The sequence below is a fragment of the Perna viridis genome, chromosome 9 (assembly GCF_037379345.1).
Source record: "Perna viridis isolate PV_CMFRI_1.1 ecotype Kerala chromosome 9, ASM3737934v1, whole genome shotgun sequence".
NCBI lineage: Eukaryota > Metazoa > Mollusca > Bivalvia > Mytilida > Mytilidae > Perna > Perna viridis.
Window position 1 is genome coordinate 14,766,116 of NC_142453.1, and position 25,444 is coordinate 14,791,559.

Genomic DNA, 25,444 nt, shown 5'->3' on the forward strand with positions numbered 1-25,444 from the left:
CTATAAATCTGAACCAGGAAAGTTATTTCCAGTATAATGCATTTTCATATGTATGGAAATGCCTAATTAACTATCAATTAAACGTTATAAATACGATATAAACTGTACAAGCTCTATAACTTTTAAATAAAAAAATACTGATATTCCCAATTCAGAGTGACTCCAAATTTGCAGTAGTTGTCTTTCAATGGAACAAACATTTTGAACTGAATAAATAGGAAAATACACTTCTGCTTTCCTTAAAGTATACTTTAATGACCAATGTACAATGATAACAAAAATAAAGTAAAATAAATTTAAGCTGGGGCTGAAAAATATAACAATATAAAAGAATATTACGGCCAACAACATGCAAAGAATATATTAAGCTACCACAAAACAGGAGTCTTTACATGATATCTGCAATAAAGAAAGACAACTCTGCAAAAGGGAGACAAATTCTTCAGACTAAAGGCAGGGAATGCATCAGAACACAAGAATGAAAGACAACCATTTCAATATATTGCATTGCACACACCCTATCTATTAAGTATTATTACAAAAATTATATTTATAAACACATATATCAACAACCAATAAAGTTAATCCAAAATAAAAGAAACCAATAATAAATATAATGTACATATGTAATAAAAAAAAAACCTTATAGTGACTTGACCTGATTCTGTGTAATGGAATTCCAATTGGTCTTTGGTAATGGAGAGGCGGTGAACATGTGATTGAATGTGTACAAATGTCAAATTTAACATCTAAGCAGAAATTAAACTTCAGCAAGCTCTTTCTAAAATTAAAAAAAAATTGTATAATTGTAAATCTATGAAAAAAAAAAATATTCTAAAATCATTTTTCAAAACAATTCAATTTTTCAACTGCATTTCCTTTTCTAAAGTGCTTAGAGGTAAAAAAATGAGGTGATATATAAAGAATAATAGCTACTTTTGATTTAAATACTGACAATATCATGAAGAATATCTCAAAATAAATGAAATATTCTACATTATAGGGTCAAAATCAGAAGTAGCTATTATTCTGTTTCTTGGTAATCCAATTATTGCTTTTTTAATCATTTAATTATTGGCTACCTTTTACATGCAAAAATCTAGTAGTGCAACAACACTGTTGGTGTAGACAACATTTTCATTCAAAACTCTTAAGAAGATCTGATGACATTACCACATCCCCCAAAGTGACAAATATTTTTGAATATTCTGTCATATATGAGAGACAGAGAAATATCTGTCAACAAGACCAAAGGAAAAATGTTCAGATTACCAATAAATACTCCTGTAATGTTTAAGTGAACATCTGCAAAGAAATATCTTGAAGGTATAAAAATGTTCCATATGGGTCCTTTCTTTCAAATAGAAAAAATACATATCTGATCAATGGACTTCTCTAAAAATCTAAATATTATATAATACTTTATACATATGACATACTGGTAATTATCCCTTTACCACAAGTCAACAGTCAATTCCTAGTATCTCTTTCCACTCCTTTCTCTCTACTCATCACTACAGTTGTATTACTATATTCCAGTACAGTTACAATCTCCTTTTATTCCATTCCAACATTACATGATTCTCTTTCAGTTCTCTTCTTCACCCACTTATTTAAACTCTTTGGTGAACCTAGCTCATCCCCCAAAAAAATATGTCAATATGACTCCACAATATTTTCCCATATTGAGTTTAAAAGGCCTGTTGATTTGTCTTTAAAGCTTTTCATGCTGGACATATCACTATCACTGTCACTGGTGCTCTCCTGTCCAGAATATTCTAGAGAGTTTTCCTGTATAGGCGAGCATTTATTGTCGAATGCCTGATGTGCACGTTTCCCAACTTTTAGAAAGTTCTCAAGCTTTTGCATGCAGGCATCCTGATAGTCATGAACCCATCTACAGGTATAAAAAGGACCATGTTAATTAAGGGTCAATAAAGGCCTTCTACATAAATTAAATTTCCGTAAGTCAAAAGTCACAAAAGTCTATAAAACAGAAAAGGTGAAAGAAGTCAACAGAGAAAAAAGAAAGTACATGTGCAAAACTAAGATGATGTACACGTTCCTTTGTATCATATATTGTAATTGTTTATGAAGACTGGTTTATTGACATTATAAATGTTTATTGTAAATGTTTTCTAAAACCATTGTTTCTTTTCTAAATAAAAAAAGGAAGTTGAATTTAGTTCAGTAAAACATTGATAAATTAAAGGATTTTATCGAAAGTATCAATTTCATTCAAATACAAGATTGAGTAAATTAGGTCTGTTATAAGTAGGAAATGGTAATACACAATGTATCTAACATGAGGAATCATAATTGGCAGTTGTTTAAGGAAGTTTAGGCGTGTACACCATCTGAGTATTGTACATAGTTGCGTAGAAGTACCTTTTTTTTTTTTTTTTAAATTAACATTTATTATCTTTTTAATTGTGCAGTTTGGAGAATTTAGAGAAAATATGTGGCCATCCAGACTATTGATTGACAAATATCATCAGGACTTCAAATATTTACCAGGACAATTATAAAGGACATAGACAACTACAATACAACAACAAAAGCCTAGAAATCAACAAAAATGCTATACCTGTAGATTGAGTCTCATGAAACTTATCACTGAAAGCTCTCAAATGACAGCTTTAAAAAAGATGGCAATTAAAGCTAAGCTGACGCAAAATGGAAGTATAAAAAACATGTACATCCAACTTAAGCTGAAATATGATAAATATGCATATCTTTTAATATAGATGCACTAGTCCATCCAATTGAAAAAGGACTGTGATAACTAGCTAACTAAAATGTAAAATAACAACTAAGCAAGTGCCATAAAACTAAAGAGCTATATAGAAAAGGCTTGCAATAAGCAAAAAGAAAGGCTAAATGCTTGATATGTTAATTTTAGCTCATGACATGATGATAAATCATATTATTGTGAGAGTACTATCGCTCCTGAAGTACCAATTTTCATGGATTTCGTGGGAAGGCAAACCATGAAATTTGATTCCCAATGAAAAGGATTATTTCTCCAAAGGTGTATGACAGGATACTAAAAAAAAAAAACAACACAAATTCAAGAATCCAAGAATGTGAGCTTTTCCCATAAACCACGAAAATTGATACCCACAAATATACATGTACATGTAAGTACTTTAAACAGTATTCTATTTCAATCAATTAAGGACGAACAATAAGAATAACAAGGACTTCAAAGGGTTGTGAAATATTATAAGATCTTTCATGCTAGAACAGCATAAGAAGAAATAATGGATAGGTCAGTGAGCTAATTTTGAGATATAACCTTTTGAAATTTTGGCGGGAAAAAGATTTTCCAAAAGTTTTGTCTTAGTAGGTTTTATTTTTTATACCACAGACGAAATAACAATGATTTCATAAAAACTTCGCAAATAACATTTCAAGGTGTGTTTCATGAAATTATGAAATGAAAAGTGGAGATCACTGGGCAAAAAATATAAATGCTATGAAATTGATAAAACCAGAGGAGTCTAAAAATCTGACAAAAATGACTAAACATGACCAGTAAACATCCTTAGTTGTAATTTTAAACATAAGTGTAAGCAGCTATTACAGACAGAGCTGGATAAAAACCTGTTCTTTACTAAGTGAAGAATTTTTTTTCTATACAAGTGGCGATATATAGATGTTTATCATGTAAAAATTAAAATAAAAAATCATCTTTTAAATTTCAGGAATTTTCTAGACTTTGATTCAAAAACACAAGTAAAAGTGTTACAATCAATTTAATCTAATTCATACAGAAAGTGGAATCTATACAACATTTTATGTCAAGTCAAAACAAATTTCTTCACATTCTCTGTTTGTATACATGACAAATGTAACATACATGTATATCAATAAGTGTTAATTATAAACATGTTTTTCATAAGTTTCACATGCTGTTACTAATTATCTTGAAAGTTCATATGTAGAAGTTATGGTCAGGATATAAAATATTAGTATATATTCCTCATTGTAAATGAAGAAACAAAGAAAAGCCGCTATGCTTTTTAATTAATTATCCATTTCTTTAGCATGTATAATATTCTTACCTTACACCATTAAAGTAAACAACCTGTTGCATATCTTCTGGTAAACTCTCAGGTGTTGGCCAGTCAAAACTGTCAAGTACTGGGATAATATTACAATCACTGTCTAATGCTGTAACAACCTCCTATAGATAAAATTAAAGAACTTTAAAGAGCTTGTTCACAATACCTGACAAGCCTATCATTATATTCTTCTTTAAGATTGATTTCTGTGGACAATTTTTTATTGACTACTCACTTTCAGTGGTAAGGGATTAAATTTTAAGAAGGGGCCATTTTCAGGATTTTTTAAAGATAATGACAATTTGAAAGAGCCATTTGTTAAAAAAAGCATATGATTCTCTTTTATATGAAGAGGCCATTTCCAGCCAGAAAGGGCAAAAGGTCCATGGTCCCTTGCCTTCCCAACACAGTTCTGACACACAATTTGCTACTGTTTCTAAAATACCCATCCCCAAACAGCAATCAGTACTATTTTTATTGACAATATGCATGTCTCCATATGATAACCTAACACTCCATTCAAAATTAGACCAGAAATAAATCATTTTTTGGGTTGTGGCCCCCGTTTGCCCCTTATAACTAAAAAAAGACATATCTGAAATCTGATAGAAATTAGCAGGCAGGAATTTTAATAAGGAATCCAATAAAAATTTTTTTTTTAAATCAGACCAAAAATAAACAAGAGGCTTCCAGGAGTCTGAATCACTCACCTGGTTAAATTTTTGCTTTTCAAGGGCAATAACTCTAACAAGGAGTTGTCCAACAACTTTCTTCAAAAAAGACTTTGGTAGGACTTATCCTAAGGATTGTTTCATCAAATGAAAGTTTCTTTCTGTCCATTATAGTTTTCAATATATTGACTGAAAACTGGTAAAAACATTTTTTTTTCACCTTTCAGGGACAGTACCTCAAACAAGGAGTCGTCTGACAACTTGGTCCCATGCAGTCATTTTTAGGTATTGTCATAAGGATCATTTCAAGAATTGAAAGTTTGTTTCTATCAATCAAAGTTTTCAAGATACTGGTACTAGCTGAAAACTGTAAAAAAAAAAACCCATCATTTTTCAGCTTTCAAGAGAAATAACTATTACGATGAGTTGTCCAATAACTTTGATCCAATGCAGCCTTTGAACGGCATTATAATAAAGATCATTTCAACACAAAATATATTTGGCTAAACCTAACACTTTTGGAGATATATGAGAAAAACTTTTGACTGACCCCATTGTTCTATTTTTAGTAACAGTGGCAGTGTTTTTCAAGGGATCAAAAATCCTTATATCAGTTCCATGCATAGTTTGGTTCTAATTGGTCAGAGAAGGTGATTTTGAAAGAAAAACCTGAAAAGAGTAAAAAAAAACGTCAAAAAAGACAATAACTACCACATGGCTTAACAGATTTATATGAAAATATGACTATTGATAGATCTCGTCATGCTAAACATTTTTATCCCTTTCGTATGTCAGAATTTGGCTAATCCATACAGTTTTGGAGATACAGTGAAACTTCTCCAAACAGGCCACTGCTGGGACAAGAGGAAATGGCTGGTTTATAGGGGTGGCTGGTTTGGTGAAAAACAGCAATGCATTCTAAGAGTTGTCTACCTTTATGTTTTTTATAACCCTACTGTCGTCAGGACATGTTTGATGTCAATTCAAAATTTTGGGCCTTTTCATTCCATTTCAAAGCTTGCATCATTTGTAAATGGTTTTATTGAAAATAATGTTCAAGACTTACAAAGAATGGGTATTAAAGATCAAAGGGCTATTGATGGTAATTAATCATTCGTTCTGTTTTATTAAACTAACTTTCAACAAAGTTTAATCATTTCACTTCTTCATTATTTGGGCTTGGATACATATCACATTAATGAACAATTTTAAGATAACACTATTAAATGACTCCAATTGTCTGATGTGTCATGTGTGTAAACGCCTATTAAAAACCATCCAGTGGCAAAAGATGATGTCTGGATTAAATTGTTTGTTTAAACATCTGTCCACTCAAATAAGCATTTGTCCATTGATGGAATGTAACCTGGTCAGTGAAGGAATGATTAATTACATAATCATTTACTGTTTTGCTGACACATTTATTACCAGTCGGCCGGAACAGAGAGGTTGTTTTTACATGAATTATGTAATTAAAACTTTGAAAAACCAGCGGATGTACAGTTTGGGGTAGTGGCTGGTCTATTGAAAACAAAACATACAGATTTTTAGGTATATCAGCCAGGACTTTTGAAAACACCCAGTTAGGAGAAGTTTCACTGTATATGGAAAAAACTTCTGTCTGACCCGTATGTTCTATTTTTAGTAACTGCGGACATGTTTTTAGACAGATAAAAAATCCCCACATCAGTTTTATGCAGAATACCCTAAGAAACATTCTTACCAAGTTTGGTTCTGACTGGCCTAGTAGTTTTAGAGGAAAAGAGTTTTTAAAAAATTGTTAATGATAACAAAGGACAATGACGGACGACAAGTGATGGCAATAGCTCACATGGACTTTTGCCAGGTGAGCTAAAAAAATTATTTTTAGGGTGTGGCCCCACTTTGGCCCCTTTATATTGAAAATACTAAATGTTATTATTAATCTGTTATATTCTCAACACAGAATTTTATAAGAAAAAAATTATTGAAGAATTTTCAAAATTGAATATTAAATACTTAAATAGCATGCTTTTTCTAGCACTAAGTAACCAACATATATCCAGTTTCAAGAAATACAACTTAGGTAATCCACAGGAACAAAAAATTAACAATGCTGACGACAATCATGAAACCGAAAACGACAACGACAGCATCATGACATAATATGACCGCAAAAATTGCAGATTTATAAAAAATGGCAAAATGTTCATAATTTTTAAATGTGCTAAAAATTGAACTTATACTGTATTTTATGCTACTAAACAACTGCGCAAAGTTTCAAACATTTTCATGGTGTATACATTCCACACCAAGACATTTTCAGAATTCATTTGGAAATGGACAATTTTTGTCATTTATCAGAGAAATTAAAGCTAAGTGATATTCCTAGCACCATAAAGATTGATTTGTCTCCCTTATGATACATTCCCTATAACTGCCAGACTAAACATACATGTAGCTCAGATAGATATAAAGGGAGAAGCTTTAACCCTTTTGCTGGACAATAGTAATATTTTAATTTCAAAATCCAAAAATCTGTGTTCCATATACATATAATGGTACATGTATGTTTTTTTCCTGTGTATATACTTTCTGCAGAAGTTTGCCAAAAGATTATACACAGTATTGAAAATATCATGACCACTTTAAGAATAGAAGATTCACTTGATTCCAAAGAAATGAACTCTTACCTTATGAACCCAATCCTGAAGATCTGTATCACCACAACATCTATCAAGAGCATTTGGAGTCAGCACCAACAGGAAGTGCCGAGACAGTTTTATATTAAGTAATAAATTCTCATCAAATTTTCCTGCCCTTAGTCTGTCAATATCCAAAAATACTGTAAATCCTCTTAACTGCAGATGTACCTTCAGTAAACTGGAAAGGAACAAAGATCATGGTTTATACTTGTATTGATAGATATACCATCTCACCAAATATTAAGTATTGATGGAAATACCATCTCCCCAAGTATTGATAGAGATTCCATCTCACCAAGTAATGATTGAGATACCTTCTCACCAAGAAATGATAGAAATACCACACCACCAAGTATTGATAGAGATACCATCTCCCCATGTAATGATAGAGATACCATCTCCCCATGTAATGATAGAGATACCATCTCACCAAGTAGTGATAGAGATACCATCACACCAAGTATTGATAGAGATACCATCTCACCAAGTATTGATAGAGATAACATCTCCCCATGTAATGACAGAGATGCCATCTCCCCAAGAATTGACAGAGATACCATCTCCCCAAGTATTGATAGCGATACCATCTGACCAAGCACTGAACCATCTTTATTTATAAATTAATGTATTCATTGTTACTGTAGCGTTGTCATTTTAGACTCTTTAAGACATATGACAGTTATTTTTTTTTAAATTACAATTTTTTTGCATTATAGCATCACAAAAAATTCTGAACAAAAGCACTGCATGGAATGGGACCAAGAGCATGATGATTTTCTATAAGCACCTGCTTAGCCAAGAGCACCTAATTTGCCAAGAGTACCTGATTTCCTAAGATTACCATGATATGCCAAGAGTACCTGATTTCCTAAGATTACCATGATATGCCAAGAGTACCTGATTTCCTAAGATTACCATGATATGCCAAGAGTACCTGATTTCCTAAGATTACCATGATATGCCAAGAGTACCTGATTTGCCAAGAAAACCATGATTTGCTAACAGAACCTGACATCAATCTTTCTGACCAAGTCAACAGCATCAAAGCAATTCAAATAATAACAAAGCTCAAAGAAATCTGAATTCTTTAAATTTGTAAATATTGTGCTTTTCAAGTGATTAGAGTTAACATTGAAAGAATAACAACACAGGTAGATTAGTTCATTCTTCTGTGACATTACCTATCTAAATTGTAAGTTTGTTGAAAAATCTCTTTTTTATTTGTATTAAATGCATTTTGAAAAAAAGAAACAAACAACAAAACAAAATTTAAATCAAAACTTATTTAATAAGAAAGCAAACCAAACATATCAATTAAAAACACAATTAACCCAAAATATCAAATCATGTAAACAAATAAAGCACACACAAAAAAAACAACAAAACCTGAGAAAAAATGGGACTTAAACATCAGCTTCAACAAAAAAAGAATAATATATAGTAAAATAGAAGCTACAATGTACTACCATATGTTATATTTTAAAAATTCAGAAAGTATCACTGAAAATTAGAAGATAATAATAGAATGCTTTGTAAGTGTAAGCTTGACATGACCACAGAGGTCTATAATTAGTAATAAAAATTTAATAATCTCTTATAAAATGTGCTAACTAAAAAAAATAATACTATAATCCTACGATATGCACACTGGTAGGTCATAATAAAATTGAAAAAGTTTAAGCCTCCTTCAAACGAAGAAGTGAAACTAACACTGAGTATTTTTTTTGGCTTTTATATGTTAAATCAAGCTGACATTAAAACATGGTAGCAAGACAATGCAAGTAAATAGTAATACCATTCATAGAAACAAAACAGAGTCAATTCCCAAAGTGACCAATACAACTCATGTTAGGGTACCAGTCATTTCTAACATTGAATTTCTTATAAAATACACATGTAATCTAATCTGTTATTCTGACAGTGTCCTCTGCATCAAATGCTTGGATGACTACAGAATTAAGATTGTTGAAAGAAGACTATACCAAAAGCGGTTGAAAGAAAAGATTGATAAAAGAGATAGAAAGAGGCTTCAAACACTGCTGCATGTGGACCAGCTACAAATTCCTGCTGAAATAATAGTTATTCAAGAGCAGTCTGGCAACAATGCACCAGTTGTCACAAGAAGCATCAAGTGTCAAAGAAGCTATAATTTTTCACATTAATCATGAGAAATACTATAATCCCTTTTGTCACAGGAGCCCCTGTATCATTTGTTAGTACATGTAGTGATTTCTTTAATAAATCAAATGTGTATGTAAGACACAAAGGATGCCCCTGCTCACTAGATTTGCCAAATTAAGAACATGTTTATTTTGTAAGAAGACATGGTTTGCAGATTCAGAAAGGTATGTACTGTTGGTTGATGCAGTAAATATTTGGTATGTTCGGAGAAGCACTGCAAAAATACTTGGGATGAGAAAAAGAGGACTGATGGACGGACTGGTTGACACATAAAAAATGTTAATACCTCCATTTACAAATTCCTAACTTTGTTGCTTGGAGTATACTTCTGACAAAAATTACAAAGTCCAACTATCACCCAGTTACATAATATTCCACAAAAATCAAGATCCTATGACCTTGAACACCATCATTATGTGTAGAAACACCCAGGAGCCCCCACGTCATTTGTTAGTGTTAATTTTTTTTTAGTAAATCAAATGTGTCTGTAAAACACTGATGATGCCCCCGCTCTCTAGATCTGCCAAATTAGGAACATGTTTATTTTTGTATGAAGACATGGTTTGCAGATTCAGAAATCCTTCCATGACTTGAGATACTCATGACCTGTGAGTTCAGCTCAATCCTTCCAAGACTGGCAATGACAAATTGTTCCAGTACCGCAATTCAAAAAATCTGGGGATCAATTTTGGGATCAGAAATTCCTAAATATATGCATATCTACTTATTTTATCCTGGCCATATAGTGTCATAAGATTATGTTTGGTAGCATAATATTTCATGAAAATCAAGATCCTATGACCTTGCATACCATCATTATGTGTAGAAACATCCAGCAAAATGTATTTTAGATGTAGCTCAAAAACTACAGGAGGAGATAGCCAAACAAGCCATATAACCCTATTTCTGATGAAAATAACTAAGTCTAACTTTCACCAGTTTCTGTAATATATCATGAAAATCAAAATCCTTTGACCCTGCACACTTTCATCATGTGTAGAAATATTCTGTAAAATATCTTATATGTAGTTCAAAAACTGTACGAGGAGATAGCCGTACAAGCCATGATCATGTGTAATCCGGATGGACAGACAGAAACATGTAAATTAATGTGCCCCAGACTGTTTGTCGCGGGGCCTTAAAAAAATTTGACAGTGTGTAAGAGTTGAAAAAAAAGTGCAAGTATTTTTTATACATGAGACATAAATTGAGATTGGAAACAAAACAATTATCGGTATATCAAGAATGGGCTTTCACGTAAAAATACCAATCAAATAAAAGTCTTCTCATGTTTTGGGGACGTATTCTATACAATGGAATGGGAACTCCAACACCAGTCAGGGTTAACTTTAGCAGTAAAGTTTGTTTGTTGGGGTTTAACGTCCGAGCAGCAATATTTCAGCTATATTCAGACGATGAACATGAAATGGATGATAAAATGAACATGAAATGAAAAAAAAGGATGGGACACAAGGATAATAGGGTCGACAAATTTTGATTGCCACTGGAAAAAGGGGGGATGGGTAAGGTCGGGCAATTTAGCCTCCTGTGGCGGAGCGCAAAGGTTCCTACTCCTATTGAATACTACAGCAGGGTTCTTTAACGTGCGAGGAACGTGGCATCTTTCCCAACACAGTGCACCACTATGGTTTGCGGTCAGGTTTTCCGTATTATAGCCTGACAACTCCAGCATGTAACACGCCAGGGGTACCCCATTCCACCACCTGGGGCACACATCCCAGTTGCTCTATGGGCAGAGCGCCTAGCCCCCGGCTAGGTTTCTGAGCACTATTTAGTCGCCTTATACAACAAGCTTACTTTTAACACCCGCACCTGCACGGGGCACTTAAGCAGTAAAGGATATACATATATAAATATTGTGACCTGTTGTTGCTAGACATGTATTCCAATAAGTCAATGCTCCCTGCCATGATCATGACAGGCAGACTGTAAATAACATTCCCACACTATCATGACCAACACAAATAAGCCCAGATCTTAATGAAATAAAAAATGTGTGGAAAGTAATAAAAGTTTGCATTCAAAGAAGAATACATAATAATTCTAATGTCATAGAATCAAAAATCATTGTTTTTTTTTGTTGAGAAATCTGGACTATGCTTCAATGCCATTACATTCAAAGACTCAATAGTATCCTACCTCATAGATATTTTTTAAATGAGATGCATTAGGGGCTAATGGGTTTATAACAAAGTAAAGTAAAATCTGTCTTAACAGCTTTAGGACATTTTTGACTGGTTAAGACAGGTGTTGGGTTTACCAAGGTTTAAAATAAAGGGACTATAAAAAGTGCCTGGTTTACAATTTGTCCCGGTTCATTTCAAGCAGGTTTCACTAAAATAGTTAAGGAATGTAACTTTCTCTATTTTTAACATATTGATTTTTTAATTTCATTTTGCCTTCCATTATTGTATGTATCAATGCACTTGGCTTTTTGGAACTGCAGAATGAGCTCAGAAGAAAGCAATCACATTCTACATAGTTTTATCTAGTTCCTGATTCAATGCATTAAGCAATTATGTCATTCACTTTCTCGATTAAGGAGTCAAATTTTTATGATCTTAGAACGTATCAAAAAATAAAAATATGAAATCAGTCAATCAAAAAAGCATTGTTGCAGAGTTTACTAGTATTCCAAATAAATGTTCATATAGACTGTATATTGTCATACAGTTAAATCCATGTAAAAAAAAAAAAATATTAAAAAAAAAAACTAGGCCTTTTTACCTTTTACCTCTTGAATTCGTGAATAACAAGCCAATATAAAATATTAATGAGCACTTTTTAAGCATATTCTAGCAATTAAAAATGAGTAGCTTTCTACAATGACATCACCATGAGTCAAAATAAGTATTCAGAATCTGTCTATGCATAGGGTAAAGTGAGTTGTACCTGGCAAGCTGTGATCCTGTAGACCTTCTGTAACTTATAAAAACATCCACTGATTTAGGCATAGTAGTCATGCTAGAAACATCTACACTCTTCTGTCTCTGAAGGCTACTGAAACTTCCATACTTTGGTAAAGCACAATATAAATCTGAAAAACAAATCTTTAGTTTTTGTTTGCTAATTTCTTTTCTCGTGAAGTTTTGAGCATCTTATTGTACATAACATATCTTGATATTGAATGAAAAATTACCCATGAGGTATTGGCAATAAAAGCCTTTACTTAAGAACCTTCCTGTAAATAATAAACTAGAAATACTGAGAGCAAGCTTACAAAACAGAATACTCCCACTTAAAGTGAACTTAAATCATATTAAGTTAAATACAGAAACCACCGCTCACCAGCTCGCCAAATACGAGTAGATGTGTAATTTGGCGAGTTCTCATTAGCTTACACTTGTCAATTTGGCAACCGTCATTTGATTGGCGAGCTCCAAGGAAAATTAACCAGCCAACAGGTTATATAGTAAAACATCCCTTAACTTCATAAATTAAAAATATGTTCCCTACATTTTAAGAAGTTTGGCTTGAATATTTCAAGTGAATTTTGGCATGATATGTACAATTTTATTGTCTTGTAATTCATTGTTTATGATATGCCATTTTGATTTTCGGAAAACGGGATGTGCCAAAACCTATGCGACGGTCCCAATCTCGTATTAGTATTTAAACGAAATTATCTGGGTAATTTAAGATATGTTGCCTTGCAAATGAGCAAGAAGCAAATGATAAACATTTTCTTGTTTCATGATGAATCTGTTGAAATACAATTTTATTTTAAAATAGTTCAGAAATGGAGTACTTATTTTGTTACTGTAAAAATGTGAAGAGCAGAGAAATTTTTTGAATAAATGGAAAATAGAAAGAAAGTGGATAATCAAATTTCTATTTGGCTTGCAAGATCAACATTCCACTAGCCAGAATGGTAAGTTTAGAAAAAAAATGATTTCCCACACCGTAGATACAATGTAAGTTCCTATCGTATTTATTTTTTTTAAGGCACATCTACATGTAATGCCTCAACTGTTTAAAAATATCATAAAAATACACTGCATGGTTTACAAGGAGTTGAAAGATGAGTGGAAAGACAAAGTGACAAAAGGGTGAATACAGGTAATGTGGAGTTGAGCTTATGAGATAAACGAAAGGACAAACAGACAAACAGCGTAATTACAGGTAAGGAGGAGTTGCGATTACAAGACATGTTGACAGATGAACATGGGGTTAAAAAGATAAACATGGTGGTTCTGATAACAGTGTATGCAAATTTGGTTTAGAGGTTACCAGACCAAATCTAATATTTTGAACTTTTCTCCTATTTGGGCAACTCAAAAAAAAAACCAATATTTTTTACAGGACTGACAGCATTTTCACCAAAAATACCTGTCGATCCTGTGGTATTTTGTTTTCACTTTGATATACTCCAAAACTTTGTTTGAGGGGGATGTAATAATTACAATAATATTAAAGTGTTCTGGATACAAAAAAAAACATTTACCATATAACAAATTAAGGAAAAATTGACATACATGTTTTTTAATATCTGTGTATTGTACTGTGTAAGGTCTCATTCTAATTTGTGAATAATTAGTGAGCACAAACATTAGACAAATCAAAATAGATAAACATGAAAAAATACCATACTCTGTACATCCCCTAAAAGGTAGTTACTTTATTGACTAAGCTGACTATCTTTTTTCAAGTCAAGATAATTTGCATTTTGGTACTTAACATTTGAATGATTCTAGGAAATTTTTCCCAATATTTCCCTTTTTAAGCCTCCTGCCAATAACCATATAAAGCAGGAGAGAGTACATGTCCTCTAGATATTAATGTTCTAAGTCCCTGTAAATACAGAGCAAGTTCCCTCATCTTACCATCAATATGTTCTAAGTCCCTGTAAATATAGAGCTAGTTCCCTCATCTTACCATCAATATGTTCTAAGTCCCTGTAAATACAGAGCTAGTTCCCTCATCTTACCATCAATATGTTCTTAGTCCCTGTAAATACAGAGCTAGTTCCCTCATCTTACCATCAATATGTTCTAAGTCCCTGTAAATACAGAGCTCATATTACCATCAATATGTTCTTAGTCCCTGTAAATACAGAGCTAGTTCCCTCATCTTACCATCAATATGTTCTAGTATAAGCCTCCTGTGTATAGGGTTTGAGACTCCACATTCTTTCAGCTCCTCATGACTGGTTGTGGACAACAATTCCTTATTCATGCCATTCTTCAGCATACAGTATGTGTACTGAGACAGGTCAGGTAATATCTTCATCATCCAACTGTCAATCTGTGAGTGATCTACAGAGGAGTAGTCAGCAGTCACTTTTAAACCTTTCAATTCTCTCAAGAATCTACAATATATAGATGGAGAAGTGGTTCCCATTGGAAATCTGTAATTACTGGTAAAAATAAAAAGGATTTTGGTCTGCGAGTTGTGAAATGGATATAACCAGGAAGTTATTCCCCAACTTTGAAGCCAACATCAATTGAATTGGTTCAATAATCCAGAACTATACACAATGAATTAAATGTTGTTCACAAATTCATAGCACTCTGCACTTAGTGATAATGTTAAACTGGTCAAGAAATTTATTAGGCTAGTTGCTAATTATGACAGGAGATTCTGTCTTTTTCTTTCCACTAATAATAACAATAATAAAACTGTAAATTCACCCTGGAAACAATTGCAATTAGCCCTGGTACATGTACATGTATATGCCACAATCTTGCATAGATCTGACTTTAAAAAATCAATCGTGCAGTTATCAAAAAAATATATATTTATCAATTTCGAAGGTGTATTTAGAAATAATTTGTGGCAAAAAGCATAATTTCTTATGTCCATTATTACTAGTAATCTAAAAATAAAACAATTATATGTCATTTAGTTTTTGATGGTAATTTTATAACATTTAGTATAATTCTCTCCCGCCATGGCCTGGTGTATATCATACTTCTGACATGTCAAAGACCTGTGTGTGACCAGGCCTGGCCATACCAGCAGCTCAAGTAAAACTGACATTTTTCCATTTTTGAAACCATAAATATGATGACTGTAACTTGTATTGTGAAACACCAGGTAATGACTTAACATTAAAAAAATACAAACATATAATTATTTACATGTAACAGTGATTAAATTATAAAGATACCTTAAAAAAAGCATTTCAAAAAACATCAATATTTCACTTCACCATATGATCTACTGGGACTACAATTCTGACTATCTTTGACAAGATCAGCATTTTGTAATGTTACAATATGTGTATGGAAAAAGTAACATGGTTATTTTTATGCATGATTGATGATTGCTATGCAAAGTTAAATCAATTATGTACTTATGATAACATATACTGAGGAAAAAATTGACAAATTCAACAAAGAAAGTCATACTAAATGTTTTTCAAGCTTATCCATGATACAGTAAAAGGTGCAAAACCTGATTTTTTTCATGAATAAAAACACTTTTAATTTGTGATAAAATTTGTTACATAGTTTTTGAGTTTCAGATTACACAAAGTAGGTTTCCCCTGATTGTAACTGACGAAAACAAATGAGTTGCTTTCACTATTAGTGACCCAAGCAATGAAAAATGAAGTAACCAACCTTTTCCTGGCCAGTTTACAGGTCATATTAATACTATTCTGCAGTTCATCTTCAGTAAGTAATAACAAAATGTCACCATCCACTCGACAACTTGTAAATGTATCCACATAATCTTTAAATCCAACCTAAAGTCAACAAGTTATTTTGTTTAAAAATTAATAAGTCTTTAAGGCATACAAAATGAATCATAACTTTTTGGTCATTTTTTCATTTCAATATAAGAATTTATAAAATATAATAAAGCATTTTGAAGAAAAATTAGTTGGACAAATCCTCAAAATGCATTTTAATTACTGATGCATATTTCACAGAGAAGATGCATAAACATTACCAACATAAAGTAATGTGTATGTACAACTACTTGTACATGACATCAAAGCAGTTGTGTACATCCCTATCATTAGTGACACAGGTGTACAGGTATCAGTATGCTGAGATGTGTTTCACTTGTTTGTTCTTACAATCATTCCATCTAAACTTAAACATTCACAAAATGCTAAACCATGAAACATACAAAATCATGTACTTTTAGTTCTCAGTAAAAAATGTAGTCCTCACATCTATATACAATGTACATGTAACATCATAGTCCATACATTGAGTAATATATGCCATAGTATGGGACATATCACTCAATGTATGGACTATGATGTTACATGTACATTGTATGGCATAGGGTTTCCTTATTTCTATTAATTCTGGTAACATGTGAGTATAGATCATTTGGCTTTTACAGTAACTTGCACAATGTATGACAATTTTTTTATTCATTAATCAAAAGTTGTTTGAAAATTTTGTGTCAATTACTAATAAATTATTTTTTAAGATATGTATATTTAACAGATCAATCAGCCTAAAGTGCATCTTGTATAACATATAATGTAGATAGATGATACAAGAATCTACATCACCTACAAAAATACATGTACATGTATGATATGAAAATAATGATACAAATGTAAATTGCAGATGTTTTTTTTTTTTAAACAATATGACCATGCAAGTCTCAATAATATTGAAGATGGTCTATACATGTATTTTGTATATTTTCAGCATTACATCTGCAGCATGAGACTAAAATAAATCAAGTAGCAAGAACAAAGGAAGGTATTTCAAGTTCCCAATAACTTTTGTTTGGTTAGAATGATAATCTACATGTAAGTGAACTGATACCTGTTTGACCCAGTGAGCAACATCTTCAATATTCCAAACTGGTACTTGAGGTGTTAGTTTATGAGGTACATCTTCACCAATGATTTTCAGAGCCTGTGCAGCCAGTTTAGAGGCTGTGGCATTAGGACTACTTGCCACATTCTTTAAAGGTTCTACTGCACCAATGTCATAAAATGTCTGAAAATATATGAAGAAAAAATTTACAGAATAAATGACTAATAAATTACTCCATGTATTACCCTTCCTACATATAGATATACATTGCACTGTATATTTAAATGTAAAATCTAAATTCAAAATAATGGATTAAAGTGCACATACATTTTTTGCTAATATATATTACAAATGTACATGTACAAATGTACCAAAGCAGATCCTGAAAAACAATATCCTTTTGTCATGTTAATACATTTAAGTCTTTGATGTTGATTTTGCACAGCTTTCCAGTATAATAACAAGTAAATATCATACATGTACAGTGAATGTAACATGTACAAAATGTACATTTAGGCAGATGCATTGTACATGTAGTTTGTAGAGTTGTGCATTTTTGAAAGAAAATTCAATTTTGTACAAAATAAAAACAGTATGCTGCACTATATAAAAATTAACAGATGTTTTTGTAAGTTAATGTATCAAAAGTGGTTTTTTTCCCATGTTTTACTGTACTTTTGTTTTTTAACAATAACCATTGAATTCTGGTATAAAGAATTAGTAGTAATACGTGTGAATAATTCACATTTGCTTACCCCCACTCTCCCTTGTTCTGCTTTAATGCCAGCTTCCATTGCGAAATGGAATGCTGCAAGGGCTTGGGCTTCTTCCCTTCTACTGGACAGTAAGGGAATAAGATGTTCCAAATAGGCACTGTCTCGACCTTGGCGATGGGTAAGATCATTTTTGGCAAATGTTGAAGGCTTTGTACTGTTAATGAAAGGCATGACTAACTCTAATGTTCCAGATTTGATCACAGCAGCTTCAAGCTCTTTATTAGCAACAAGAACACAGATGGCTAAGCAGGCGTAGTACCGAATATTATCATCCTCCATGAAAGCTAAAGGAAATAACCATTCAGGGACATTACGTGAAGCCATCTCCTCCTGGTTTTCAGCACCCCCAAATAATGACAAGTTTGAAATGGCTTTGGCACAGCGGCGTAATACTCCAAGATCAGAACTTCGACACCAGTGCAAAATAATGTCAAGTCCACCTAGAGAAACAATTTTAGATGAAGCTTCCCCTGAAACTTTAAACAAACCTTCAAGAATCCCTGTTGTAATTTTAGCAAATTCATGGTTATCCTTAAGGCCCACAGTCATATTAATGACAGTTTCTAGACCATTTTCAAGCACATATTTCCTATTTTCTGTGGACAAAATTTGTTCAAGAAGACCAGCCGATGCCTTCAAAAGATCTTTATTTGATGAGGAACAGTTCTCTATCACCATGTCAAGAATACCCTCCTCTCGTATGACATCACAAAGACCGTAAGAAAGATCACGACCAAAAACTTCCATCTTCCAAGCATGTTCAATTACATGGAGAATAGCATTTAGATGTCGTATCTCCTCACTTAAATTCCCATGGGCAGTTTTTATGGCTTCAATGTGTTTTTCCAAATTTCTTGAGGACTTTTGATAGCTGATTTTGAGATTTGTCAGGCATTTCCATGAAATATGTGAGTCACTGGAATATGAAGGAGGCAGTTCAAGTGGATATTTCAAACAAAGAGCTGGAACTGCTTCTTCTTTTTCCATTATCTCTTCTATAATGACATCCTGAGAAAAGGAATCTTGGGATTTATTTGACATTAAAGACTGATGAGAGGAACATTCAGAACTTCGAAATTTTACTTCTTTTGCTTTCGCAAAGGATGATGACTCATGTTGTTCTGAACTTTGGGCAGAAATTGAGCCTGCTTTACCAGTACTTTCCATTTGCTTATATGCCGCCAATGACGACCTTTGGCCTTTCTGTAAAGAACTTTTGCTTGCCTCTGCATGGTAAACTTTGCCATTGTCTTTGCTACTCATTTTTGCCATCATTGCAGCCTGTTCACTTTCTTCAGATTGTGACAAGTCAAAATAAACTTTTGAACTTTCTGAAATTTTTTTGTTTCCTAGAATACCTGCATTTTGCTCCAAGTTTTCAGCAGAGCTTGCAGCTTTGTATGAAACTGACTTGTTAGCCTTTTGTGATTTGGCTTCTTTAAAAAGTGATGTTTCAGATACAGACTTGTCAATCAACTTGTCAGGGTCAAACTTGTTGACTGATCTGTTACCAGTCCTTTCAAGCAGGGCACCAGTTCTACTGAACATAGAGTCAAACTCATCATCACCATCAATCTTTGTCAATCTGCCTTTCTTATCCATAGTTCTGAGAAAAAAAACAAAGAACTTCTATATACAATGTAATTATGTGAAATTTATGACACAAATGAACATTGTCAATATTGGAGTTTTGTAACTTATTGCTACACTGTACATGCACATTATGTATCTGAAATCTTAATTGTAATATTTTCTGATTCCAATTGAAGTGAAATTGATACATTTATGCACAGTATGCATGTAGTACAATCAATTACCAATAAATAAAAAAATTACTTGTTCTGAAGTGAAATTCAGGAAGTCTGTTAGGTAAGTACATTAGTTTGTAAATAAAAAAAAATGAATTGATCGTTTGGGTTTGATTTTATAAACAAACACATACATGTACATTAATGCACAGGAACATTGAGTTTTTCAATGGCTATTTTTTTACATATTTGATATTTGATTACTTATGTAGCAATGTATACTGTCATGTTGAATGCAATAAAAAGTGACTGAATTGCATACAGAGTATATGACATTTAAAATTTAAAAAAGGCTTTGCATTTTGACCACGGGACACAAGCAAATTCCTTATGCAGATGCTGTGTAATCTCTCAATTGTGACTACAAGTACCATATAAATAGTGGCACAAATCAATTGTCTTTGACAGCCAGTTTGATTGAAGGCTTTCATTTTTCAAAGACATAGAATTGCAGTTTATCCCAAATTATGGTTAAATTGAATCATTACATGTATATTGTAATCAAATCATTTAAAAAACGTAAGGGCCCAAACTCAGGTCAGGAAAACTATGGGTTTGAAAGTTCAAAGGTCTAAAAACAAGTGTCAGACTGTTAACTAATAATTAATTTGATTGAAATACATTATGTAGATCTTTATTAAATAAACAATTCTGTGTATCTGTAAAGCCTGATGAAGACAATACAATCTAATGTATTGCATTGTCATTAACATTATTCTTGAAAAAATCATTAGATTAGTCCAAGTGGATGATAAGTCCAGGCTGACCATTACTAGCTGATTGACTTATAGTCCGGAAAAGAGAAATTCTATAAATCTACATTTGTACATTGTACATGTACATGTGCAACTGACTAAGCTTAAGAGATAACTCACTGGCATAGCTACAATGTAACTAAGACCCTCTATTTAACTCACTAACTGCTCAAGAAACCCTTTCCATTTTTCATAAATCTTACATGTACATTTATGTAAATACACATGCATTAACAGAGAATTTGAGCATCTGACAGCTTCTTTAAGTACTGCAAATCAATCAACAATACCATTGGGACTTTTTCTTAAAGAACCATTTAGGTTTAAGCCTTACACAAGTCCATCTTGCCAGCACAGTCAATGACTGAATAAAAATGATGCAAGTTGTTTTGGCCACACTAATCATCTTGGCCTTAGTCACTTTGCCAACAGTATATTTCTTCCCAATTTTTTTTAAAAATTGAACATGGTTATAATTTATATAAATTTGTATTTAAATAAAGATGAATGACTATGGTAAACTTATAACATTATGATAATGATTTATTAAATAAAACATTTTTCATAAGTAGAAAAAAAATTAATACACATGGTGATCATTGCCCTTAATGTAACAGTTGTGATGCAGAAATACCTTAAGCATTTTCTTATCTGTGCATCTCTCAACCCTATAAAAGAATTTTTTTAGATTTTCAAAGGGTCACTGCCTTAACTTGCAAATGTAAAGGAGTTGCTGCTCGGTGGAAGAGTTCTCTTTTTAGTTAGTGACATTGGTTATACTTTCAATGATGAAATTAGGTATTTTTATCATATTTAAGGATGGTAATGATACATGAATTCTGATTTGACATAACATTCAAATACATGTATTTAGCAAATATTGAAATAACTTATGACCCAATTAAGAACCAATTAAGTGTTATATCCATTTAAGCATTATAACTGTCCATTGCTATGTTTTCTGTAGGTACTATTTTGCAGCAAATCATTCTTTAACATAGATTGACAGTTTGTTAACCATCAGTCCTATATGATTATGTTATTCATGTATTTTCCTTTGCGTCTCGAATGGCTAGAATTAATGCAAAATGAGATTTTTTACTTCTGATAAAGCTACATGTATTTCACAAAAAAAAAATCTTGTTGCTAATTATCTATAGGCAGTGCCTGCTCATCCATGCATTCGAGGACAAGGAGCCTCTAGAGGCTAATCATCCACACATCCGGTTTGCGCCAATAATGTACGGAATCGTGGCGGAAACGCCTCTTTTACGGAATAAATGTTGAAATTGTGAGAAATTCAATTCTTTATTGTAAAAATATACAAATATATACAAAATGATACTAATTCAATACAACTTATAAAATCGTATCAGATGTAACATATATCGATTAAAAATCATTATGAATTAAAGTAGAATTAAATAAGAAATGGTAAATCTGAAATAAAAGGTAAATATGGAAGAGTATTTTAAAAATTGTATTGTTTTTTCACTTAACTAATAATTAAATAAAATAAATGAATGTATATCCATGAAGGGAAAGGGAGCTTATTATGATTTGGTTTTAAAAAGGTTAAGTTTGTTTTTTTGCAAAGAATGATTGAACATTAGTACCTTGCATTTGGTCTATTTCCACTGGACTGCGAAGAAAAACTTCCGCCTCCATGAATACATGAATATGTAAGTCTTACATATTTTAAGTGTTTGTCAATATTTTTCTCTGCTGCACATTTGATAGCACTTTCAATAGTTTGAGAGTTTCTTTGCATAGTTAATGTGTAGTTCTTTCCTTCATAGCCTTTAACAAAGTTTTCCAAATTATCAAAAGTATTAAACGTCTGACCAACATAAAATCTGTCCATTTCTAGTAAGCATAACAGAAACAATATGTAAAATGTAAAAAAATTAATTCATTAGAAAACTGTTCAGGAAACATTGTGCATGAAATCATAAATAAATATTTCCGTAGCCGTCACGATTCCGTATATTATTGACACAAACCAGATGTGTGGATGATTAGCCTCTAGAGGCTCTTCATCCTCGAATGCGTGGACAAGCAGCCACTGCCTTATTTATATATATATATATTATGATGAATAAAATGCAAATTAAATTACATGTACTTAATTGATTGCATATGAAAAACCATACCCAAAATAACTATGGCAGAGATGGACTATACCTGGCCAAAAAGTACTGTGGCCCAAACGTTCTATGGTCAAAATGACTTGATAGCAAATAAAAAGAGTTTAAACTCTCTAGCTCAGCTAACCATGACTGGCTTTTAAACAGACAGGCCAGAGGGTGCTTAAATATCAATACGAGGGGAAAAAAGATAATATGTGTGTTTCTGGTCACCCGACCGACCTTGAAATAATGGCACCAACCTGAAACATTTTTTCCCCCAAAAAAAGAAATTTTTAATATTTGGTACATTTTCTCTCCTTACGGTCTATTTACATCATGGTTATTTGTTGGATCTTAAAATGTAATTCCAAATGTGCTTTATAGAAGCAGACTTTATATGAGTATTTTAAACCGGAAGAGCGATCCTGATTTACTCCTTACGATTTTTACCTCATTGCGCTGGTAAAGTCAAGAGAATCTCGAATATAAAAACCACGATGGCTTGCTGAACAGTGGCAAGCTCGGTCATCGCTATTAAAATAGCGAAATGCCATCACATGGACGCAAAAAACATATGATCATGCTTTCAAAATAAAATATTTTTGACTCTATCGATATGAAAGGCTAGAGTACCTGATAAGGATGTACGACCTTGGTCATCTTGACCTAAAAGATATCCGAAACACAAGGTGAACAGATAAAAATATAAGTTCCTACTGACTAAATATAAAAAGAAAGGTAACTGCTACCTCTTATTTAATTGAACATTACAGAGGGAATAACATTTTTAAGGAAATCATGTGTAGAGAAAATTAATAAATAAAAACAGACAATCAACTTCAAAAACTTATTGGAAATATGCAGCAAATAGCCAACTAGAAATTCTGTTGAACCCAACGAGTGAAAATAAACATTATGAAACAATATGAGAATCAAAATAAACGTAAATATGTTGCAGTTCAATACTTAATCATAGGAGGGATAAGACCGATGTTAATCTTATTAAACAAATGCAAATCATGTTGAAAGGTATTGGCATTGAGTTCTGCTGGGATAGGAATATGGACACGTTTTGAATTTTGCTGGCATAGGAATATGGACACGTTTATTCTTAAAAAGATATACCATTTTATTGAAGATGATAAATAATATAATAGCTGAAAATTTACAATATGAATGGGAAAATTCAGTAAATTTAAAACAGGAAATTGATTTTTTATTGATATTATATAAAACACATAATTCTGATACAAAACTTCTAGTTTCAGCAACAGATCAAACTTAAACTTCATCTCAGAAAGTATCTCGAGACATCTTGAGATGATTTTATGCTTCAAGAACTGTCTAAAACAAGGTGTTTGTCTTTAACTGAAGACTTTACTTAAACATATAAAATTGTATCAAGATGTCTTTGGACACTGCAGATCATTTGCTTTCCAAACATGAGGATCAGGGAACTTAAAGAAACATTATACAAGAAAAAAATGGGTTTTTTTTTTGTTTTTTTTTTTTTTGTAAAATAAAAACTTTTTCCGACCTACCTACCTGCAGTCAAAATTTTTAGGTGATAGGAAACACACATTATTTTTTTTTGGCCCAATGTACCATAACTCGTACTGTCGTAGAACAGTGTAGAATATATATGTACATGTATTGTTACACAACACACATATCATTACACTATTATACACATAACTTACCAAATGATCTCATCTTATGCCCATAAAACTGACAAATCGTCGTGGAATTCGGGAATAAAATGTCACGAAATATGTGGTAGAGTATTTCTGTTTTTACGAAGAAAATGGAATTCAAGGACGATAACCTTGATAGCATAAAACATTGACTGGAACGGACTCTGTGACTTGACTTTTTATGAGCAACTCGGCGGGTGTTTCTAGAAAAGCAGAGGACGCTTACCCTACCGGTGCACCTGGTCCATGCTCCCAGTTGTTAGTGGAGTCCGAGTTGCTCATTTACTTTTGTTACTTTGTATGTATGATTTTAGTTACTTTATGTTCTTTGTTGTGTATGTCTGTTTTCCACGTCTGGTCTTTGTCCCTGGATTACATTCTTTTGATTACCGTTATAACCTTGGTTCCCTTGATTACTCTCTCCCACAAATAGATGTAGCACATTTCGTGAGTTGTCGGGCTGCATATTTGATGGTAAAAGCAAGCCCCGTGTGATCAAACGAGAGTGAACGTGTTATATAAGCAATTTCCATAATATGGGGTAAACATTGCTTAAATCAGCGAGCACCGTTAGTTTTACCATACGTGCACCGTCTGTGTGAGACCCGTAAAAAATAATAAAGGACTTCACAAAAGAGGGGGATCGACCCGGATGAAAATTTTTGCTTCGCAAGTGCAATATTTTTATTTTTATTTAAGCTACAAGCAAAATCAATATTTCTATTTGAAAATCTGTCTTGTTAATGTTTTTTTTTTCAATAAATGAATAACTTGAATTTTTTTTCACCAAAAATTCCAAGCCCATACTCCTTTCCCCTGGCTCTCTAAATGGTCGATAACTTTATAGCACTTGGTAATACTTTACATTTTTTGTCCCTTAAGGGCATCTGTAGTAATATCCATTTCAGTTTTGGTCGGTCTGATCAAT

General features: G+C 32.4%; 1 protein-coding gene across 6 annotated transcripts in view; it reads right to left on the minus strand.

Moving 5' to 3' along the window:
* Positions 1-24,623, minus strand: part of LOC148606901 (NAD(+) hydrolase SARM1-like) — a 38,102-nt gene extending 13,479 nt beyond the window's left edge. Inside the window, exons 1-10 of one of the 6 annotated variants that reach the window (XR_015915552.1) lie at positions 22,310-22,530; positions 18,110-19,736; positions 17,361-17,537; positions 16,188-16,312; positions 14,700-14,932; positions 12,517-12,661; positions 7,411-7,600; positions 4,068-4,189; positions 1,440-1,897; positions 658-781 (exon numbers count right to left, since the gene is read on the minus strand). Coding sequence is in view for 5 of the 6 variants with exons in the window: in XM_088547087.1 (XP_088403213.1) it covers positions 1,657-1,897; positions 4,068-4,189; positions 7,411-7,600; positions 12,517-12,661; positions 14,700-14,932; positions 16,188-16,312; positions 17,361-17,537; positions 18,110-19,736; positions 22,310-22,464 (3,015 nt within the window). In the remaining variant the exon portion in view is untranslated. The other 5 variants (XM_088547090.1, XM_088547086.1, XM_088547087.1 and 2 more) reach the window with 5 other exon arrangements.
* Between the last annotated feature and the right edge of the window lie 821 nt (positions 24,624-25,444).